The 24,224-nt window shown below is 39.0% G+C and overlaps 2 protein-coding genes across 6 annotated transcripts in view; both read left to right on the top strand.

The window, feature by feature from the left end:
• Positions 1-13,634, top strand: part of LOC131682724 (arylalkylamine N-acetyltransferase 1) — a 136,861-nt gene extending 123,227 nt beyond the window's left edge. For 3 of the 5 annotated variants that reach the window (XM_058964419.1, XM_058964417.1, XM_058964416.1), the window contains 3 exons: positions 6,261-6,464; positions 12,382-12,534; positions 12,598-13,632. In XM_058964419.1, coding sequence (XP_058820402.1) covers positions 6,303-6,464; positions 12,382-12,534; positions 12,598-13,008 — 726 coding nt within the window. In that variant the 5' untranslated portion in view covers positions 6,261-6,302 and the 3' untranslated portion in view covers positions 13,009-13,632. Of the gene's footprint in view, positions 1-6,260; positions 6,465-12,381; positions 12,535-12,597 lie in introns of all 5 variants that reach the window. The other 2 variants (XM_058964418.1, XM_058964420.1) reach the window with 2 other exon arrangements.
• Positions 13,635-14,171: 537 nt separating this feature from the next.
• On the top strand, positions 14,172-15,642 carry LOC131678742 (uncharacterized). Its single transcript, XM_058959028.1, has 2 exons — positions 14,172-14,272; positions 14,523-15,642. The coding sequence occupies exon 2, from the start codon at positions 14,839-14,841 to the stop codon at positions 15,454-15,456; it is 618 nt and encodes a 205-aa protein (XP_058815011.1). The 5' UTR covers positions 14,172-14,272; positions 14,523-14,838; the 3' UTR covers positions 15,457-15,642.
• Positions 15,643-24,224: the final 8,582 nt, after the last annotated feature.

The following is a 24,224-nucleotide window of genomic DNA, read 5'->3' as shown; positions in this document are numbered from 1 at the left end:
TAGGATAGCACAACAGCGACGATATATCAAATAAATGGCAGTTTTACGATGATACAACTGATTTATCACAAAATTAATATTGAACGGATTAATAACTATAGGGGAGACCGGGGCCGAGTTTTGCTTTCGGAATTTCTGCATTCATTCTTGTTAGATTTTTTGACAAACGGTTTACGCTGTCATGAAGATACAAGCCTTGAGCACATATGTGAAAATTTTCATTCATAAAACAAAATTAGGGAAAAAGTTATAAATAATCAAAGACGAAAAGAAAAATCGGCCAACCAACCCCAGGACTGGGGTAGGTTGGCCGAGTTGGGTAAAATAAGTGAAACACATCAAAAGTATAAGTGGAAAACGTTTAATTAGTAAGAAAACTTTATTTTTGGATGTGAAAAAAAATCAATGTTGTACTTTTTAGTCTTTTGACTAATTTAGATTTAATTTCGGCAACTTTAGTGATCTTTTTTACAACGCCCGCTGTTTTCTTTTCTTCCGCCAGAGCACGCTTACGTTTTCTTTCATTTTTCTTTTCTTCCGATGTTGCTTTTATTGGGGAGTCGGTCAAAATCTGAGTCGATCGGCGTTTACGACTTTGGCGCTTCTTCGAATCATTTTGTGCACTTGCCTCGCCTATACTGATGAACGAGTTTTGTTCGAGGTTGGGTTGATCTGTTACAAATCTTGCCAGGAAATCCTCAGGAGGAAAAAATCAGGAGTGAAAGGGCAATATTGGAATTATCTGTTTTTAAAAACAATTTTTAATTTTTAATGATGATAACGTTTCTTTCTTTTAGTCAATAATTTATAGTATTGTTATGACTTATTTCTCATGTATATTTTTGCTTATAATCGTCAATATTAGCATTTATTTGTAGGTGACGAAACCACTGCGACCAGTATTTAGATCTATTGTGGTAAATATTATCATAACATCCAATTTCACTCAGAAAATGTTAGAATTTCACGAATATAAAAGTGAACATTGCTCTGCACTAAATTTGCAATTCAGCCAACCAGCCCCGCACAAAATTCGGCCAACCTACCCCAATACATATTTTCCAGAACAATCACGATTTACAAAAACAAAAGTAAGGTTACACTGGATACCGTTATATAATTTAGTTGGGTTTTGAATACCCTTTCCAGCAGTACCACGTTTTTGGAAATCGGATGTAAAATGATTCTCGTTACTCCCATTGCTTTACAAAACTAAAAATTTACTCACCAGCCAGCCTTAAAAAGAATAAACGTGATCCTGTACAAACGACAACACAAAATCAGCTGAAATTACGTCAGTATATTATCGACCTAATACCCCACAAAAATTACTATAGATGTCGCTACTGCGCATAATAGCCTGTTCATAAAAGGCACTCGGCCAACCTGCGCCTTCGGTCAATCAGCGACGGTCACCCCTACATGTTGATATAATTTTCAAATGTTATTAATCTTCTTGGTAAAGATAAACAAGCGCAAGAGTGAATTCAGTTAACACAACGATTTTTCTAATTCAGTTCTTTGTCCGTTGTGCATTCGTCCTAATAAGGATGTCTTATTGATAATTATGTCTTGTAATACGAGTCGAAAATCCTATTAAAGGACTCGAACCTTGCCGTAACGGCTCATACGCACGGTATAAACCAGCAATTTGCCATCTTGCTTCTGTTACACGTTTGAAACACGGCAACCTCCTTTATCAACTTAGCGATACAGATGGACGACTTGCCTTATGTACAACAAACGGAAATATTTTCATCATTTATTTTGGTGTGGTTTTCGCTTAGTGACAGGGTTGCCACATTCAATGATTTTATTGAAGGTTTTCAAAAATTTCGGGTTTGTGGATTATTGATAATTTAATGAATAATTGAATTTATTGTTATTCACTGGTAATTTGGGGAGAGATGCCGAACATTTCTAAAAATCGATTCTGCATCAAAGTAAACTATTCAATATTTGATGAAATCATTTTTATTAATTGCGACAAGTTTCTAAAATACTGCGAAATGGTTATTGTAACGAAAAAAAAAATTATCGAATTTCCGTGAACATTTTTAAACAAAGGTCATTTCGGGAGAGATGCCGCACCGTGGGCACAAAGTGGAAAATAGTGAACAAAAGTATTTTTTAACTCTTGTTGATGTTTTTGTGATTAGGTGTCTTCAGCTGAGTTTCATGAAGTTTGATTACACTTATAAATTGGCTAGCACCTTAACTTTCCTTAAGGGGGTACTACCATTTCTAAAAACTAATTTTATTCAGCATTTTCAAATTATTATTCTTTTGCAACATTGTGTAACGGTTTAGTTAGAGTAACTTAATTAAGGGTCTATTTTTTATATGTTTGTACTACCGATATATATCTATATGTTGGTAGGGGTTCCTTAACCCTCCGGAAGTCGCGCTTATGGTCCACTGAACGAGTAGCCGCTGGTCCCATAAGACGATTTCGCTAGATTTTCAGAGCAGCGTGTACTCAGTGCACTAGCGCGACTGCCGGAAGGTTAAAGAACAGTTTTTGGTTATTTTCCCCAACAATGATTTTATATAACTTAGGTTTGTTCTTGAAAGATTCATTTTGAAAAAGTATCAGTTCGTTGAAATTTAAGTTTTTATCCCAAAATTGACAACACTACAAATCAATGCGTTCATTAAAATTAGTGCCTGAAACTTTGAAGAATAAACCGAGGTAATTAATACTTAGATACCTATTGCCCGTTTAAATATAAAATACTAGATAAATACTCATAATTCTATATTGCACTGTGTTAGGTCCGTTAGTTTGTAGATATACCTTTTTAAGAACCTATACCTGACGCAAATGATCATTGAATTTCACCTCGGAATGGGTGTAAAAAATACATTTAGCTGCGTATCCTCCGCCATCGAGTGCGGCATCTCACCCGCAATTTTGTATGGGAGAGATGCCGCACGACGATATTTTCCTCTGAAATTATAGATGACCGTGCTCATGATCAGAATGCCAGGTCCCAGCTATTCAACCGATACATGATTTGATTTTAATGTGGTACTGAAAAACTTTCGGCACTCCGTGATGCAACAGGACGCCAACAAACGGTAAAACAAATGTCATGAGTTAATAATAAGGATTATTTTACATCTCCAGTATTGTTATTCTTCGAAAGATAAACTCACAATATCATATTAGCATATAAAAGTGACCCCATATACGAGATATAGAGAGTGCGGCATCTCACCCGACGTGGCAACTCTTACGAAATCACCCTAAGGGTACAGAATTGATCATTAACTAACGCAAAGGTAAAACGAGTTATTCGTCGTAAAATACCTTTTGCTGGTAACTAAGCCTTGTAGTTCGGGTCGGGTATACAGTTAATTCTCTCTATCTCGATATTTTTCTCTATCTCGATTATTTCGTAGGTCCCCTCAGATCGCACGTATAAAAACTCCTCTATGTCGATATTTTCTCTATCTCGATATCTCCCTATCTCGATGTACCTAGCTTTATATTTGCCTGCTTTATTCTCTCTCTATGTCGATGTGTTTTTTTTTTCTCTCAGGACATCACAAAGCATATACATAATCAAATGAAAATTGGCGATCAGTGCGCTAAGTCCCATATCAATATACTGCATGTAGGGGCAGTAAAGACATGATTTGGGGTAAAGTGGATATTAAATATGTTTTCCTACGAGACTTTGTAAAACGAATTCATCTTAATCTGCATATATCGAGGTTTTCTAGAAATTTTGCATTTTTAGGTTCAACATTTTAACTTTAACGTGCTATAAAAATAATTAAAATGCAGCCATCTGTATCGGAAATCGTTATTTCGTGGTCAAAACAATTTCAATTAGGGGAACATGGAGAGACTTGACCAAGCGCAGAATTCTATTACTGGCTATGACGCGTTCTATTAGGTTCTTAAAAAAAATTCAAAGATATTTTTATACTGGTTTCGGTCCGTGAAGGTAATTTTAAAAGTTTGGAATGAAAAATGCTTTCCTTATAGAAAAGATTCCGTATTTAATAAATTTGCGTTAAATGATGTAATTTTGTATCAAACTTTGCTTGGACATATCTACTCGCCTAAGAAGTAATTACTTCTAAAGTACTCATACATTATTTTATACTTTATGAACTAGTGAAATTATTTTACATAAATCGGAACATTGAAATAGTTATTACTAAAATTTGCACGAGATTGAAAGCAATAACTAATGTTGGGGTGACTTGACCAAGATTTTATGGGGAGACATGACATGACCAAGTGGCAATAAGCCGAAGAAAGATAAAATTTTTCTGATATTTACTATGCTGTCGTACCCACTGTTAGTGTTAATTACCTCACGAAAAAATCCCACATCAAACATCAGTCTATATCTTTTTGTACTAGTAAACAAAGTTAGTAGTAATGGCTGATTTCGTGACGTGCTAATATGCAATGTAAGCAGTACAGTTAATTCTTGAAAGGAAATGCATTAAACACAGTCGAAATTTATGAAGTGCAACACTTTTATATTTTTTACTGCTACCTAATAACCTCGACAATATGGAAAAAGGATTACAGTATTATTTTTCATTTTTTGTTCTGATTTTTCAAAATTCTCTTGGTCAAGTCTCCCCACTGCGGGGAGACTTTACAAAAAAAAAAAACGATCTCAGACAAACTTTTATAACTTTTGAAAAAGTAAATTAAAAATTCCGCAAAAATATGAATACGAATAATACCTTTTTACATTATATCTCAATGACTTCGGAAAGATTGAAAACTTTTTTAGAGATTTCTGCAGCCTTAGCTGAAAACCTGGTCAAGTCTCCCCATATTGCCCTACATGTGGGGTACAATGAAAAACTGCAAATAAGAGATTCCTTCTCAAACAGCAAACTTGATGTTTCGCAGTGCGAGTGCACTTTACCTCGTCGTCTACTACCCTACTCCCCCCAATACAAGCATCTATCTTCATTTCCCGGTATGTATTAAAGATTGAAAGAAAAGTTTTCTCAAAGAAAATCATTGTGTTCTATATGTCGATCTCTCCCTGTGTCGATGGTCCCTTCCATATCGACATAGAGAGAGTTAACTGTACTATCAAACAAATGGAACCTTGCCGGCACGGCTCATACGCACAGTATAAACCAGCAATTCAGCTTCTCGATTCTGTTGCATGACTGTCGCACAGTGGTCGGAAACGCCAAAAACTTGAACTTGTAGAACTAAAAGTTATCGGTTTATAAAGCGTAGGCTATGGCAAACCCCTTAAATTTGGTTGTTTTTATATGGCTTTTTCCATTGTAACTTTTCATGCGAACGATGTTCAAGACAAGACACTTTTTCGCTTTTTGCCTTTTTTCATATAATTTTTTTTTCTTTTTTGAACGTACTCGAGAAGTGTTTCGCGAATCGGTCACAAATGCCGCTTGGAAGGCTTAATGTTTGATTTGTGGAGAACGTGTCGAAAGGAAGCTCATTTTCCTTACGTTTCCAGTTTACAAAAGACCAAAACATTTTGGATTTCTTTGTAGGTTGGATTGGGTTTGTACTTTGTGTCTTGCGTAGTGAATGAGGTTTGTAGTTGCTGATTTGAGTGAATTCCTGTTTTGAATTGAGATTTCGTCGGTTGGTGTAATGTCGAAGTGCAGCTGCTAGCAATCTTAATTTAGACTATGCAAAAGCTTAAAACAAAAAATATATCACCAAGAGTTTTGCGGCTACAAACTGAAATTTTTATAAAATGAGTTACATTTGTTTAAGGTTCTATGAAAATATAGATTGTGGTGGCCTCGTTTGGCATCAAATAAATTTCGAAATTTGATGTATGTTATACTGGTTTATGTTATAGGGAAATTTAAGAAATAAACCTATCCCATAGACGTGATGGTTCAAATCGTTGTTCAGCCACGAACTTCATGAACTGAGTAGAATGGCGAGGCTTGTAAAAATAGGAAATCCACATTGGTTCAATATGGTGGCAATTCGTTATATTCATAATTGCGATTAATATATTAAAGGCACGAACCCATTATGGATTATTTTAATTAGTTTAAAACTATTAATTTATGGGCCAAAAATATATTGTGATTCAAAGCGCAAAAGTAAGCGAAGGGCAATTCCATAATCATTTCATATGTATCACTTTTCCGTAGTTTTCGCATGTAAATCAGTTTATGGTATGTAGTATAAACAACTTCAATTTCACAAGTAACAAACTATTGCACTACAGTATACATAAAATACGCCAGTTTACTAATTGGATTTCTTTCGCTATCTCTAGCTATCGGAGCTTCTACCGCCGTTTGGGCGCTTGACATCGAAGATGTCAACCACCAGCAGTAGCAGTACCGAGGGGAAAGCTAAAGGCAACCCCATTGAAGACGCCAGCCATTCCGACGAGATTGACACGAACATTTCGATTGAGCTAATTACAGAAGACGACGCCGAGGATGTTCTGAAGTTGCTTAAAAAGTTTTTCTTCAAGGTGAGATTAAAGGCAACATGGGATTTCTCGTTTGGTAACATTACGACCGAGGCAAGTGATTGCGGGGTGCTCGTTAGCAATCTTGCCGATGTGCTGACATTGCTTTCTATGTGCACAGAGCGAGGAACGAGGAACGATGAACGAGGAAAAGGATAAAGTAACTGAATATATATGTGTATGCATACCAGGTGGAAAATCTGTAGGATTTTCCCACAAGACATGGGAACTGAGGCGCTTTATTAATAATTCATGAGCGTGAATCAAATTATGCATGCTGGAAAGATTAACTCGGGAATAAATTTTAACGCTTTGATGGTAAATCTCGGTGGGAGAACGCATTTCCAGCCGGTTGTTGGTATATGTACATTCAATTCGTACCAATAGGGATTCAAAATTCAATAATGTTTCACGGATGGATAAATGATATCTCGTCGTTAGCTAGAAGTATAGCTGAAAACACCTGATCTGATCTGATAAACCGCTTTAAAATATAATATAAAAAATAGGAATTTTATTGTAAGAATGGCTTTCAGTTCAGTGACACAAATGCGTGTTTTAAAGAATTATTCTACAAAAACTCTTTTATTCTCTAATAACATTAATTAAAATGTATAAATTTAAAAATAATCCATTATGGAATTGTTAGGAAATGGATAAATTGTTCAAAACTTATGATATCAGTTGGTTTAAATTCAATTAATTTAAGAAGTAAAAACCTCGACCAAATGGACCTAGCAATGAAATGAGACATTTTTAATGTCACTATGCGCTCTTTTATTATTATGCAGTATTTTTGGCGGAGGTCTTCGCTTACCGTTCCATATCAGTTAATTTGCATAAGGGTGGGGGGGGGGGGGGGTGGCTATGGGTTTCAGCGTGAAAAAAAACACTTTATCGCGATTTTTTTAGAATTTTGCGTGAAGCGTATTAATAAAAACTTTTGTACATTATAGTATATCATTTCAATAACATGCTGTAATTTTTCTATGCAAAAATATCGACAAACGACTCGGTGACGAAGTTTTTTGTAGAACGTCTCTGGAAAAACATGATTTGTGGTGTTACCTGCCATTCCAAAACTACTTAACCGATTTCTTTCAAACTTTGCATACACATGCTATGTAAAAATACCTAACCCTTACGTTGAGTTTTCGAGATAAATTTTTAATTAAGGGGGATTTTTACTCATTTTAAAGAAAAATTACTATTTTTCACGAAAAATTCAGATTTTTTTATGAGTAAACACCCTCTTACATGAAAAATTATCTCAAAAACTCAACGTAGGGGTTAGGTATTCGGAATGTGTATGCAAAGTTTGAAAGAAGTCGGTCAAGTAGTTTTGGAATGGCAGGTAACACCGCAAATCATGTTTTTTTCCAGAGACGTTCTACAAAAAGCTTTGTCATCTAGTTGTTTGTCGATATTTTTGCATAGAAAAATTACAGCGTGTTATTGAAATGATGCAATATAATGTACAAAAGTTTTGATAAATTTTCTTCACGCAAAGTTCTAAAAAATTCGTAAAAAAGTGTTTTTTTCACGCTGAAACCTTTACTCTTTCCTTAATAAGATTATTCCCGTACATACAGGGTGTTTGGTTCATGGTTAAGAACCTCTCGATGGGTGATAGACTATCACATTCGGAGAAAAAAATTGTTCTGCACATGCCATCACACCTCAACCGTTACAGATTACTGAACTTTTTTATGTGAATAACTTATTTTCCTTAAAATACCTTTAACTCAAAGTCTTTTTATTTTCAATCTTTTTGTTTCGTTGGGAAGGTAAGAAAATTTCCTATTGAATAGTGTCATCTTATCTATCAGTTAATTAGTTTTGGCTACATTTCAGTGTTAAAGTTGTTAAAAGTTTGTGTTTTTGCTGATGTGAATGATGAACATATCAATATCTATCATCCAAAAGTTGAGTTTCAAAATGACCCATAATTTGTTTTTCGACATCGTGTTCCTAATTCTTCTCGTTTTTTTGTATTTTCATTATTAAACTTTTTCTGTACACAACTTGCAGTAGATTCAAAGACTCTAGTCTAAAAATGCTTTATATCCCCTCACTCAAGGTTTCATTGGAAAGCTTCGAAAATGTCCCACTGAATTATGCATAAATATTTTTAAGTTAAGAGCACTACATGACTTTTTACTAGTAAAAGAGCTCAAAATTATTGCTTTTTAATTAATAATATTTGTCGTAGCGGTTGTTAATTTGATGCCCCTTAACATTTTCTATAACTTATTATTTGACACCTTATCTCTATCTCTTTTCATTTCGCTGCAATTTAATAGTGAGCATGACGTCACCACAAATGCAGTGGGTTCGAAATCATCGTTTTTGCATATGGAATGTAGTGATAAAAATGATTTTGCTTCGAAACAAAAAGAGATAATTGTATGGAGTCAAAGCATGAATAGTAAAACTTGATGAGATGCTTTATTTCCATGATAATAATGGTGATGTTTATTATTTACTTTTTTTGAGAATATTACGGAAATGCTAGTAATAATACTAATTTTGAAATATTTGACTTGTAAAAGGATACTAAATTCATTTACCTGTAAGGTATTAATACATTTTTCTTTGTAAAATTTTCATGGCTTTTCAATGAAAACAAATAGAAATACAATAAGTGCCATGCTTTTTCAATTAGAGCTAGTATTAGGGAATTAAGATGAAAATATTCAACTTCAATAACCCAAACGATAGGTGTATCATGTCAAACAACAGATTAAACAGTTCTTCCAGACTAACAATCTGAATTTTTAAAACGGTAATATCAACTATTAAGATTTTCGAGAAATGAACGAAAAATCGATAAAAAATGTAAATTAGTTCTAAAGGGTTACTTACTCTCAATAACTGAAATAAGTGAGGACACAATTCAACAGTACATTTTCTCGCCTTTCGAATGGAAGTATACTTTTTGAATTAGATGTGTTTAAAGACTAGTTATTTACATCAAAAGTTCAATAACTCTGTAACGATCGAAATTTGGTGGTACGTGTAGAACAATTTTTTCCCCAAATATGATCCTCTAAAATTCCTCGAGTGATTCTTAACCACAAACCAAACTCCCTGCATTTGATTGCATGTTATGTAGCAATCTTCCCTTATTTTTTTCAAAATTGCCCATTTTATGTTGCATGCAATAGTAATTTTTCGCTGGTATGAGGCTTTGTAAGAAAGCACGCATCCGCCCAAAAGATACTAATTGTGTTGACATATTTTTAGATTCTATCGTCTAGTTATAGAAATTTAAACAGATATGTGCGGTTTGCTTAGTTTGTATTTTTAGGCAAACTATTTACTGTCATGTATGTCTAGTCTAGTCTACACATACACAGCCAATACATGTAGGGATCCTGGAAAATTGTCCACAATTTTTCTTGTCATTATTAATGTTTGTGGCACATATTGAATACGACACAAGCATTAAAGCGGCCAGGCTAACTGTGCAGCGTGCAAAATAAAGATGATTCCAAATTATACGGCAATCAAATTATTCATGCAATGAATAATTTAATCAACGGATTATTTTGAACCTTGAATAAAGAAGAAACGTGGACAACCGTACACAACCGTTTCAATTTGATGGGGTTTGATAAATCGTTGGGAGTGACTTTTCTAGGAGAGTTAATGTCACTCCTTTGGTCCTAGGTTCCTGGGATGGGACAGAAGTATTTAGTCCTGCCTGGCTAATGAGCCAGGGTTTTAGCGCCCTTACTCGCTCTGCAAACTATTTACTGACATGTATGAATTATTTACTCAGTATGCTACGGAGTGGGATGTTCAATATGCAATGAAAATACGTATAGTTTTGAAGGAGTGCAACGTATTTTATGGTCGCAATATTTATTATTTACAGTCAATCAAAACTATCATTTTATTTATTCAAAGATGCAAAGTTCCGTTTGTTTATCCATTAGGGTAACAGGGGTATTTTGGACCGCTTTAGGAAGTCATGAGAAAAAAATCTGAATAAATACGGTTTGGCTACGTAATTTGGATCATTTAACAGGGCTAATATGTACGGGCTTATCATTTTTTGGATAAGTAGTGTTCTAAATAGTGAAATAAACGTAAATACTTGGGAAAAATGAAAAATCGTTAACGCGCATTTTTCTTATTTTCGACCACTCAACTTTATTTTGAACCGTAAACAAAGCATATTTTGGACCATCGATAATCCTTTGTGTCATTGCTGCCAACATATTTTGGATAAATCTCGAAACAGATTTTGGACCATCTAAATAGCATAGCATAACCTAGCATAACAAAAACGACCGCAATCATCATGGGTGGCTGGTACAGTGACATCTTTGTATACAATAGTATAGTTCACTACACACTTGGCCATGTCCTTACGATCGCCAAAGGGAAGGAAATGTTAATTGAATACCTGCTTAAGACGATGTGGGAAACCCACACAATCACCATAGGCATTACGGATGTTAGAATTGGTTAGTAGGGAGGGGAATTGAGATGTGGGTTTGGATTGATTTATATAACATTCAACTATATGGATAATAAAAATTAATTATAAATTAGATTTATCTCACCAAATTCACTTGGCTGGTCTGTAACAGGTGCAGGCTTCCGAAACCACCGTTATGGCACTTTTCCCGAGCATTCCACTTAGATGGGATACCGCAACAATAAAAAATGACACTAAATCCAAAAAATGACACCAGCTGTTTTTGCACCATCTAAATGTTCACATATCTTACTTTGTATGACTAATTTGTACATGATTGACTAAGAAGTGCTTTTCTAAGAACAAAAAGTGAACTTTTTTTAAATGCAGAGTTGATATGCAAAGAGCTGTTAGAGTTGATTGGGAGCATGGCGATAATATGTTATCGTTTGGAAATAGCTAACATATTTTGGACATACCCAAAATATCAATTTCCATACATCTTATCGCTTTTTTCAACCTAAAATCAATTTCTTATGAATTTTATAAGCATAATAACGATATTTGCATGAATGAAATGTTTACACTTTAGAAATAATAACTCTTCGATGTTGGTTACAACAATGCTACCTCCTCCTGCTTTTGGACCAGTTGAGCTGAAATGTGAAAACACGATTAAAAATTTTCAATTCATTGCTTTCAATTAAACCATTTCACTCAGGATATAACGGGAGGTGCTTTCTAACATGATAATTTAAGTGTTACATTAGCAATAATTCAATTTGTTATGAGCTTTAAATGGAAAAATGTACAAATCACCGTCAGGTGGTCCAAAATATAGTACTGGTCCAAAATACCCATGTATTTTAAAGGAAACATAAATTGTGAAACAAAGAAATCTTTTCGCATTTCGCAAAAATTTATAATTTCTGCATAATTTTCTTTAACACTCAAAAAGGCAAGGGGTCTCAGAGGCCTGACTAGTTACAGTTCACTAGTTTCAATAAACTTGGAATTTGAAATACAAATGAATAATGATCGGGCGTTTTGGGGCTTTCGATTCTCTCACTGATAAAACGACAAAAAAGAGGCTTTCGATTTCATAGAGTTTCAGGGTCGTGCTTCTTGTAGTTTTAACTTGTAAGTGTAATTACAAAATAATTTCAGCAAGAAATATTAAAAAAATATTTTAATTACTCGTAGGTTTTTATTTTGCAAAAAAGGCACTCTACCATAATCATAATATGTTGAATTTTCAAATACTTCGGTTTTCACATCAGAAAATGTGAAACTTTGTGAACTGATTAGGAACTTTATAAAGAACTCCTATTTTAAGAGCAAAACAGGGAATTCTTCATTAGTTCAACTGTAAAAAATATGTACAATAACATACTAAAAGTCCTTACATAATTGGGAAGATAGCACGGATTTTTTGTTCTTTAAATTTTGTGAGAAATGATTAAAATGTATTATTTTTATAATCATTTTCAGGATGAACCGCTTAACACATTTGTTGAACTGGGGGAATGCAAAGAGTTGGAGAAGTATTCTACCAAGTGTCTTCACGAACATTGTTCATTCAAAGCTGTCAACTCCCGCGGGGAAATCGTTGGAGTTAACATCAATGGTTTGATTAACAGACCTGTAACTAACTATCCGTCTGGTTAATGGTGTACAATCGATTAACGATACAATTTATCATTGCAGACAGAGACTGATGAACCTCAGCCAAAACTAGCCGATGGTTGTGAGCATCCCAAGTTCAAAATGATTATGGCTTTAATGGACTATGTGGATGAGAGATTCAATATTTTCGACTTGCACAAGGACATCGATCGGTTGCTGGATGTCAAAATCATGTCCGTGGATACCCGCTATCGAGGAATGGGAATCGCTGGAAAACTGACTGATCGCACGATGGAGTGTGTGAAAGAGAAAAACATTAAACTCGTCCATGTGTTGTGCAGTAGTCACTATTCGGCGCGAGTTATGGAGAAAATGGGCTTCGAAGAGGTTTACAATTTACCATACCAAGACTATCTGGTGAACGGGGAGCAAGTTCTAAATCCCGAAAAACCACACACCGCTGTCAGAATTTTGGTAAAAAGACTGCCGTAAGATGATTGTATGGTGTGCAAAATTATCAATAAGATCCGGTCGGAACAGGAGCTATTATGAGCACACGTTGAAAATAATACTGAGACTATCGAAATCTACTAAAAGCATCTTAAAGACTCAGGTGCATCGAGGAACAATGCGTACAATTTTTCATAATTTTGTATCACAAAAGATCTATTAATTCTCAAAGAACTATTGGTCGTCGGGCTCAGGTAGTTGTGCATTTTGGTACTCTCAGTATAATTGCCATCTGCATAAATTGATAAATGTAGCTTATTGAGTTAGTTTAGAACTGCACAACAGTTAGGCTGTAGACAGGAAGAAGTCGCAAGAAGCATTTAAGTGTTTAGAGCACTATTTTATTTCTTCAAATAATTAACGTCAATTATGACTCCTGTGACAGGTCACAGTTCATAACAATATGCTAAATTTTCAAAATTCTTAGCATTGCGAAAATCGTTGTGATATCATCGCAAAAAAAAACAAATTCTAACTATTTTTAAAACCGGTGATCTGCGTATTCCGTACTACCTGCTACTTGAGTTTAATATAAATGTATCTAAAACCTCATGATATTTAAATAAATAAAGTGAGCACAAATGTCGTATATGTCGAAAAAAGTGTTCTTATTTCTTCGGAACTGTCAATGTTTTCGATTCAGTCCCCTGCTAGGCAGCCATTTTGTCCTAGCCAACATCTGCCTTTGTTAAAATCAAAACAACCCAATGCTATTGCACAGGCGACATGGGCCTAGAAGCGGCTAGGCCCACGCATGTTGACTACTGTCAAAGTCTCTCTATAGCGGATGACAGAAGTGACACCCCCTGTTTTGATTGCATAATAAGGTTTTTATTTATCTTTGAGGTTTTATTAAATATGACATTATTATTATTATTATTATTATTATTATTATTATTATTATTATTATTATTATTATTATTATTATTATTATTATTATTATTATTATTATTATTATTATTATTATTATTATTATTATTATTATTATTATTATTATTATTATTATTATTATTATTATTATTATTATTATTATTATTATTATTATTATTATTATTATTATTATTATTATTATTATTATTATTATTATTATTCATCTGAGTTGGAAACACCGTTCCGTACGGTATAAACAGCGCGCATACGGGAATTAAACACAGTGTTTTTTCGGTGTTTTTCGCGATATTCGCGGTTTATTTTTCGACAAAAACGTGAACGAAGTGCTTCTCTAGTGGTGAACAGTGAAAGTTTGGTGAAAATCGGTTCAGAAACGGCTGAAAAAAGTGAATTTTAGTTTTGCCCACGCGGTGCGATAGGTAAACAAACAGCCATCGCTGTGCCTACCCGCGTGGTTGCCGGGCCGATCTTGCATTCACTCACTGGTGGAGTGTGACGGTGTGCTGAACGGGCGATATTTTTCGAGTCGCAAAAAACGTAAAAAGTTTTTGAAAAATTATTGAATTTTTTTTTAACGTTGGATTTGGTGGTATTTGAGATACCAGTACAGTGTGTACCGCTATTTGTACGGTACAGTGCGGGCCAAAAGTGTGTGAACGGCAAAACATCAATATTGGAAAAGTGCTTTTTTCTTGCTTGTTTTGCTATTTAGAGGCTGTGTAGAAGCAAGTAAGCGAGCAGATTCATCACTGCACATCTACAGTGTGTCCCAAAATTGTGGGAACACTTCGGAAAAAAACGACGTTGAAGGGGCAAATAAGGTAAGATCTTTCCTTTTCGTTACCTTTTTTGTCCATTTGGGGTTGGTATCGGGTGACCGTGCCACAGCGCATTTACCAACGTCTGGTGGTGTGATCCAAGATGGCGGCCGCTAGTAGCGGTGACCCGGGAGGGTCAAGCAAAAGAAGACTACCAGAGTACATGGACCCTACGAACAAATTCGGCGAATTGACGTTCCTGCAGTTAACCGGCAAAGACGGTGTACCATTGCCTAGAAACCCGTTCATCATCGGTAAATCGGTAGAGGTTGTCGCTGGAGGTCCAATCGAAGGTGCGAATACCGAAGCTCAAGGGACACGGTATACCCTTCGAGTTCGGAATCCTGCCCAAGTTGCTAAGTTGCAGAAAATGACCCAGCTCATTGACGGCACTGAAGTAGTGGTCGAAGCTCATCCGAATCTGAACGTAAGCAGATGCGTAATTTCCTGCTACGATCTGATTCATATGGAAGAGAAGGATGTTTTACAAGAAATTATAAGCCAGGGAGTGATTCGTGTACAGCGAATTACAAGAAAGGAAGCTGAGAAGAGAGTGAATACGCCAGCGCTAATCTTGACCTTCTGTAAAACCACATACCCGGAATACATAAAGATCGGTTTGCTTCACGTTCCTACTCGCCCATACTTCCCGAACTTGTTACGGATGCTTCAACTACGGCCATACTCGCGTTCGATGTCCTGGTCCTCAGCGATGCTTTAATTGCTCGAAAGAACAACACGGCGAAGAAAAATGTAAAGAAACTGCGTACTGTCGGAATTGTGAAGGCGATCACCAACCAACAAGCCGCGAATGTCCTGTGTATAAAAAAGAAATGGAGGTCATAAAAATAAAAATCCGCGACAATCTAACATTCCCGGAAGCACGCAAACGAGCGGAACATCTAAGTAAAGGCAGCTATGCTCAGGCCACAGCACAACCGAATGAGATCCTTAGCAAGCTGAAAGAGTTGGAACTGGCAATGAAGAAGAAGGACGAAACGATCGCAAAACTTCTGGCGGAGACCAAACGAAAAGACGAAAAAATCGAACAAATGTTGGCGTACATCCATCAGATGAAACAACAGTTCGCCAGCCAAGAAAAACCACAGCACAGCAAAGAACAGAAGCAAATGAACCAGGCAATCGGGCCCGTAACGAGATCCAGGAACAACTCACCAGCGATAAATACGGATTCGAAACGAGGAAGATCGCAGAAGCAACACACCCAGTCCAGCAAACCAACGACAACCTCACCGGATAACTTTAGCCCGCCACCAAAAAGAACCGCTACCACTACCACCAACGAAACGATAGAATATTCAGACGATGAAATTGAGATTACCGAGACGCCTCCTAGCCAGCCTCTTCGATAATTCTCATTTTCATCAACGTTTGGATACCAACGACAACCCACGCACGAATACTGACTACGAGATAGATCGGTTTGGAAGAGAGGAAAGTGTAGTACTCCTTCCAACGCAAGCACAGCAGGATGAAGGAACTATCCGGGCCGTCATACCCCAACCCGTTGATAGTGAATTCACCTCTGTGGCCGATAGGAACACCGATTTCACCACTACAACACGCGAACCAGCCAACAAAAAAATTCCGAGCGACGAACAAAAGGAGATCAACAAAACTACACAAAGTCTATCCCCAGTGCCGACCGCAGTCGGTGTTCGTGAGCATATTAGTGTAGTTAGTACGACAGCGGTTGGCACTGTGGGGCCGGACCTCTCTCAGGTCAGTTTTATGTTTGCCAACCCACTCACAGGTACTGCTGCGCTAAACGTTTTTTCAGATATAATTGACAATACTCTTCACATGGATTCCTGGCACCACTCGCCGCCCTCACCCGGAGAAGGCCCATCAACAAGATCATGGCCAAAGAAGCATTCAACGAAAACTACACAAAGTCTTTCCCCAGTGCCGGTTGCTGTCGGTAGTTCTGGAAATAATAGTGTAGTTTTTACGACAGCGGCTGGCACTGTGGGGCTAGACGTCCCACAGGTCAGTCCCATTCCAGTCCACTTACGAACGGTTTCTGTTGCGGTTTATCCCGTTACAGATGTGACCAGCACGCATCAAACGAATAAGCGGTTTGGGGAAGAAGAGATGAAAGTAGCTTCCCCACTTCCAATCATGGAAGGGACTGATCGGGGGGAAAAGGACTGTCCCTACCTCTCAGATACACAGTCCTTGCAATTCTCCTCCCGACTTTCCGCCGGTAAACCATCATCGAGTCGAAGAGCACCAACACGTAACAAGTCAGTAGAATCGGCATCGTCATCTGCTTCAAACAACTCCTCTTGTTTCGCGCTGCAGTGGAATCTGCGTGGACTGCGAGCGAACATCGATGAACTAAAGCAGCTGGTTGCGGAACATAATCCGTACATAGTTGCACTCCAAGAGACCAAAGCCAACAAAGCAGTTATAGCACCGGACTTCTTGGGCAGAAACTACAGTTTGCTTTTGGAGTCCAAAAGCGATCATTACTGGCAACACGGTGTTGGACTAGCGATACGAGAGGGGATACCGTTTGAACGAGTGCAAATCACCACGAGTTTGCATCTTATCGCTGTGCGAATTCACAAACCGATCCTGGCAACGGTTGTGTGTGTATACGTTCCCCCAAGTGCCCAACAATGCCAATCTGCTTTTAATGACCTCTTCGAAGAGCTGGACGGACCAATAATATTCCTAGGCGATTTCAATGCCCACCACTTAGCGTGGGGGTCACAGTCAACTAACGCGCTCGGCCGGTTCATCGCAGAGACCACTCTAACAAGAAAATTTGTAATTCTAAACAATGGTTCACCCACTCGTATCGATCCGGTCTCAGGCAACACGTCGGCCATCGATATCTCATTCTGCTCTGAACATTTGGCCAGAAGGCTTACTTGGCGAACACTACCGGATACATGTAACAGTGATCATTTTCCGATAACAATCTCCATCCCAGGATGGTCATTAGCCACGACAACACGACGCAAGTGGCTTTTTGACCAAGCAGACTGGCCTCTATACGAACAAACCACAATCACTTCAATCCGCGCAGACGTCGAGTGGGATATCGAAAATTTCACGGAGAAAATCATTGAAGCAGCCATCAAGTGTATACCACGATCCAGCGGTCGAGTTGGTCCAAAAGCGGTTCCATGGTGGTGTCCCGAGGTGAAAGAAACTATCAAACAGCGACGCAAACATCTTCGAGCCCTACGTCGTATGCAGACCACCGATCCTGAAAAACCCGCAGCCTTGAAAAGGTTCCAGGAGGCGAAGGCAACAGCACGGAAAGCGGTTAGAACAGCCAAACGGCAGTCCTGGGAGAATTTTGTGGAGAAAATCTCACCGAACAGCACGACTACTGAACTATGGCGCACAGTGAATACTCTGCGTGGCGGTCGACGTCAGCAAACTTTGGTACTCAAGCTAGCGGATGGATTTACGAATGACCCCGAAGAAGTAGCGGAAGAATTAGCGAAATATTACAAGGAGAGATCAGCAACAGCCAGCTATCCACCAAACTTTCAAAAACGAAAACGAAACACCGAACGACAACGTATAGACCGATCACCTGACTCCAACGACACGTATAATATCGATATCACCATTGATGAACTATTGTGGGCGCTAGATAAAGGAACGAGTCTTTCTACGGGACCCGATATGGTAGGATATCCCATGCTTCAGCGACTTCCGCTATCCGTGAAAACGATCCTCCTCGAGCTACTGAACAATGTCTGGCGTAGCGGCGTATTCCCAACTTGCTGGCGGAATGCTCTTATCGTCCCTATCCCAAAACCAAACTGTAACGATTCCGGACCTGCAGCCTTCCGACCTATATCGCTAACTAGCTGTATGGCAAAGCTGCTTGAACGGATCATCAATCGACGTCTGATTACCGAATTAGAGTCAAGCGGGCGACTCGATAAGCGACAACACGCCTTTCGTTCCGGGCGTGGCACGGAAACGTATTTCGCTGAACTAGAGAAATCATTGCCAATAGTAGATGAACACAGTCTAATAGCGTCTTTGGACTTATCGAAAGCGTACGACACGACGTGGCGATATGGAATCCTACGAACGTTGAAAAAGTGGCGAATACGTGGCCGTATGATGAACATACTACAAAGTTTCCTGTCTGAGCGGATGTTTCAAGTTTGTGTAGGAGGAAAACTCTCGCGCGTTCATAGCCTAGAAAATGGAGTACCCCAAGGTTCTGTTTTGTCAGTAACGCTGTTTCTCGTCGCGATGCAGCCAATCTTCAAAGTTGTTTCAAATAGAGTGGAGATACTGTTGTACGCAGACGACATCCTTCTAATTCTGCGAGGTAGAAAATCGGATGCGCTGCATCGTAAAGTACAGGCTGCTGTTAAAGCTGTCGACAAGTGGGCGAAAAGTGTAGGCTTCGCGATCGCCGCCACAAAGTCATTTATCTTTTATTGTAGCCCCAATGCGCGACGCAATCCTTCGCGCAACATCACCATCGACCGGGTCGCCATACCTTACACAAACCGGCTACGAATTCTCGGTGTTACTCTGGACCGGACACTAAGCTTCAAGGCACACTGCAAGATGGTGAAGGCAGCATGCGCATCGAGGCTACGGGTAATGAGAGTGATTGGTGCTCAACTTCCGCGTGGCCAACGATCAACACTATTACAAGTTGGTTCTGCGATTGTGACATCAAAACTTTTATACGGAGTAGGACTAGTTAGCAGAGGAGGTGAAGCTAGCCTGCAGACACTTGCACCTGCATATAATCGGATGATCCGTTTTGCTTCCGGTGCTTTCGTTACCAGCCCCATATCGTCAATCATGGCCGAAGCGGGTACTCTACCCTTCGAAATGCTGGCGGTACAGTCCATTGCGCGAGTGGCCATTCGACTGTTAGCAAATGACCGTAACAGTATTAACCTTCCTCTGGTAACCCGCGCGTCTTCTCGTATCCAGGAACTAACTGGAGAACCACTGAGCACGGTAGCACAAATTGTCAGGCAAGGGCATCGACCATGGCACATATCAAAACCGTCTGTTGTATGGGATGTGAAGAAAGTCGTGAAAGCAGGCGACCCTCCAGAAAAAGTTCGACCCGTCATCCAAAACATGCTAACCAGCCAATTTCAGCAAACGTCCGTATTCTACACGGATGGCTCCAAAAGCGACGATACAGTGGGTGCCGGTCTCTACGCAGCTGCATTGGCACAATCGCGCAGTCTTCCAAAGCAGTACAGCGTTTTCTCTGCCGAAGCGTATGCCATCCGAATGGCCCTCTTCGTGCCAAATATAAAAAAATTACTAATTCTTACGGACTCGGCGAGCTGCCTTTTGGCCCTAGAATCAGGCAAATCTAAACATCCACTGATACAGGAGGTGGAAAATATGGCACGTGGTAGAAATGTTAAATTTTGCTGGATTCCCGGTCATGCCGGTATTCGCGGCAACAATGAAGCCGATCGACTTGCTAATGAGGCGAGAAGTCAACCGGCAGTTAACGCACCTATTCCCGCGGAAGATGCGTGGAGACAGCTAAAATCATCAATGCGTCGACATTGGGAGGAGCAGTGGTTTGCTTCACGTGATAGTAAATTGAGAGAAGTTAAATTTGACACGACACGTTGGAGAGACAGAGACAATGCAGCTGACCAACGTGTACTAACCCGACTTAGGATCGGCCATACTCGTCTAACACACAGTTTCCTTTTGACAAGAGATGCCCCCCCAATCTGCGAATGCTGTGGTACGAATCTAGATGTGCGACACCTTATCCTACACTGCAGGAAGTACGACACAGAAAGACAAGAACTCAACGTTGATTCAACCAGCTTACGAAATGCAATGATCAACCAGGACGAAAACGAAAAGAAAATTTTGGAATTTTTACGAAAAACCGAATTGTATAAAAAATTGTAAACTACAAATTTCCTTCTGATACGAATGCATCATTCAAATGATGTAAAGTATCATTAATAAACAAACAAACAAAACATTATTATTATTATTATTATTATTATTATTATTATTATTATTATTATTATTATTATTATTATTATTATTATTATTATTATTATTATTATCTTTATTCTTTCATCTGACTATTGTCTATATGAAATAAAACTTAAACCTAAATCCTGCAACTTTTCCGAATCCGTCCGATGAAGCGGGACGACGACTCACCAAATTCCTGCATCTCCTCAACAGTCGTGAAGGTGCGAATCATTGCCGTTATCGGTTCGTGATAACCAAAGGTTGTCCGGTGAAACCGGGGCTCGAGAAGAGAACCATTCCGTAAAGGTCTTGGTGGCACTCGAATGTTAAGTAACGATAGAAGTTTCGAGCAGTCGACTTCGCCATTCAGCAGCTTGGCAACAAATCCCGCTTGTTGAATTCTCCGCAGATGTTCTAGAGTATCCATGTTCAGCAATTTACATCGATCAGAATATGGTGGAAGAAGGGCCAATCTAATAAATTTACGCTGCACACTTTCAATCCTTAAGATCGAATTCAACTGAAAAGGAATCCAAACTACTGAGGCACTTTCTAAAATGGGCCGGACAAGCGAGCAGTAGAGAGCTTTCAGGCAGTACGGGGCAGTGAAATCCTTCGCTATTTTCGAGATGATACTTTTGCGATGACAGCTGTACGGTGTAGGCTAAAAGTAAGTTTATGATCGAGCCACACTCCCAGATCACTGAATCGATCAGTTCTTTGCAGAACCTCGCCATTGATAGTGTAGTCGAAATTTAGTGGTTGCCTGAGACGGTAGTAGGACATAACCATACACTTTGGAACGCTTACGGTCAGCTTATTCCGTTCACACCAATCAACGAACAGATCCAATATTGATTGAAGGCGAACGCAATCGTCGATGTTACGCACAATAAAATACAGCTTTAGATCGTCTGCGTAGGCAAGTCTACACCCTGGTGCAAGTAACAGCATTACATCATTGAAGTATAACACGAACAGTAGTGGTCCGAGATTACTGCCCTTATACAGTCGAAGAAATCTGTGACCCCCTAATAACGATATGTTAGGTACCGGGCCGTTGTGGGATCCGTGGAAATCATGAGGCGGATTACCTTGCATTGTGCAAACGGAATTCAAGGAAAATGGCTACTAAAACAGTGCCAACATCGGACATCAATCAGGCATTCAGAAAAAAAGTAAAGGATCACTTCGTGCTGCACTGGAAAGGGACAAAAGAGCATACACAAAAGATAAAAGGAAACATCGATAAATGGAAAGATAGGAAAAAGAAAGTTGAACAAAAAGTACTGTCCAGACTTCGCGTAGGACTAGGGTTTGACCCGGAGACTCCGGTTTTCGGGAGCGATCTCCGCGTCTCCGGGTTTTACATCAATTTCTCCGGGTTTGGTGGGAAGAAGCATAAGTTCAATTACTTTGGTTCAGATTTGTTTTGCCCGACTAACCCTTCGTTTCAAGGTGGCGAAGATGAGTTCACCAAATATTGCTAATTTCACAAAGCAATGAAAATGAAAAACAAAATTACTACAAATTAACCTTCCGGCAGTCGCGCTAGTGCACTGAGTGCACTCTGCTCTGAAAATCTAGCGAAATCGTCTTAGGGTACCAGCGGCTGCTCGTTCGGTAGGCCATATGCGCGACTTCCGGAGGGTTAAGGAAAGTAATATTTCGCCATGTGCTACAATTGAAATGTTGCATTCCAATAAGTCGTTCAAAATGGTGTAAAAAGTTATTTTGCTGCAATTTTACCAAATCATTTCACTCTTAGTGGTGCTTATCACCAGCTGCACTAAGGCCTGGCAGTTTTGTTCTAATCCAACTGACTAGATCAACATCAAACGAGTTCTTCCGGTGTAGTTGCTACTCCGGCAGCGATCCTTAACTGGGCTAGGAAGGTGAGTTTTGCCCCTTTATTGCAAAATGGAAATTTGTTGGTGATGAATAACCGACACCACATAGTGTGATGCCGCAGCTCTGCCTCCTTTGCTCTCCTTTTCCTGTCAGTTGTGGAGGAGAGCAATGCTCGTTCGACTTATCCTCCACAGTGAGAGTAGCTGGTGCTTTTGTATGCTTGGCACTTAGTCGGGGAAGTGAAATACTACACCACATTAAACCGATAAAACCGTTCTCAAACGTGAAAAATTTACAGCTTTACTTTAACGTAGTAATAAAGGGCGAACACGAAATTATTGCGACACCGAAAATGTCATGCCAATTTTCTTATAATGTTTAAAATCAAATCAAAATTTTAAGGTAGTTTTATACATATATTTACTTCAAAAATCAAAAGAAAAGTTATTCGATGGAGCCTTGAGTGTACAATTGAACGCGTTTTCGCTTGATGCCCTCCGTCAAAGTCTTTACAGTGTCATCCGGTACCATTTTCTCAGTTTTTTTTCTCCATTTTCTTAACATGTCCTTCTCGTCTTTGACTGTCTTCTTGCTCTTCCGAAGTTCCCGCTTCATCATTGCACAGTACTGCTCCACCGGGCGCAGCTCCGGACAGCTTGGCGGACATGTCCTTTGGAACAAAATGGACAGAATTGGCCTCATACCACTCCAGGACACTTTTAGAATTGTGGCATGATGCCAAATCTGGCCAAAATAGCGGAGCTTCGTCGTGCTGCTGCAAGAACGGCAAAAGGTGCTTCTCGAGGCACTCAGATTTGTAGATCTCGCCATTTACTGTGCCCTTTGTCACGAAAGGCTCACTCCTCAGTCCGCAAGAGCAGATGGCCTGCCAAATGAGATATTTGGAGGCGAACTTCGACATTTTCTTCTTCTTAAATTTGTCGTCCACATAGAACTTGCTCTTGCCGGTGAAAAACTCCAACCCCGGAATTTGCTTAAAATCGGCTTTTATATACGTTTCGTCGTCCATCACACAGCAGCCATATTTTGTCAGCATCTTCTCGTAGAGCTTCCGAGCCCGAGTTTTAGCCGTCGATTGTTGCCGCTCATCGCGGTTTGGGAAGTTCTGTACCTTGTATGTATGTAGTCCAGCTCTCTTCTTTGCATTCTGGACGTAGCTCTGCGACATGCCGATCTTTTTAGTCAAATCACGGCTTGAGACGTTGGGATTTGCTTTAATCATCCGCTTCACCTTTCCCTCCGTATTTTTGTTCTCCGGTCCCGGTTTTCTTCCAGTTCCTTTGCCGTGGTCCAACGTCAACCGCTCCTGGAACCGCTTCAACACTCTGGAGACGGTTGAATGGTGAATGTTCAACATTTTTTCCAACTGCCGATGTGACAGGTCAGGAAATTCCAGGTGTTTGGAAAGAATTTGTTCTCTCGACTCGCGTTGGTTCGCCTCCATTTTCGTTGAATCGAAAAACACGACTTCGATTTTGACAACATGTAAACAATACACATCAATGAGAAAGTGTGCAAAATTTGGTTGATTTTTACCCAATGGTAAAAAAGTTATGCCCTGTTGAATGTGTCGCAATAATTTCGTGTTCGCCCTTTAAAAAGCGATTAAAGTGCTCTAAAATGCCG

This window comes from Topomyia yanbarensis, chromosome 2 (genome assembly GCF_030247195.1).
Source record: "Topomyia yanbarensis strain Yona2022 chromosome 2, ASM3024719v1, whole genome shotgun sequence".
Classification (NCBI taxonomy): domain Eukaryota; kingdom Metazoa; phylum Arthropoda; class Insecta; order Diptera; family Culicidae; genus Topomyia; species Topomyia yanbarensis.
Note: the sequence above shows the minus strand (reverse complement) of the source record. Positions and strands in the feature narration are given on the sequence as shown.

Bases quoted from the DNA above. Each gene is read 5' to 3' on its own strand.
- LOC131678742 (XM_058959028.1), top strand. From the start codon at position 14,839: ATGGCGGCCGCTAGTAGCGGTGACCCGGGAGGGTCAAGCAAAAGAAGA.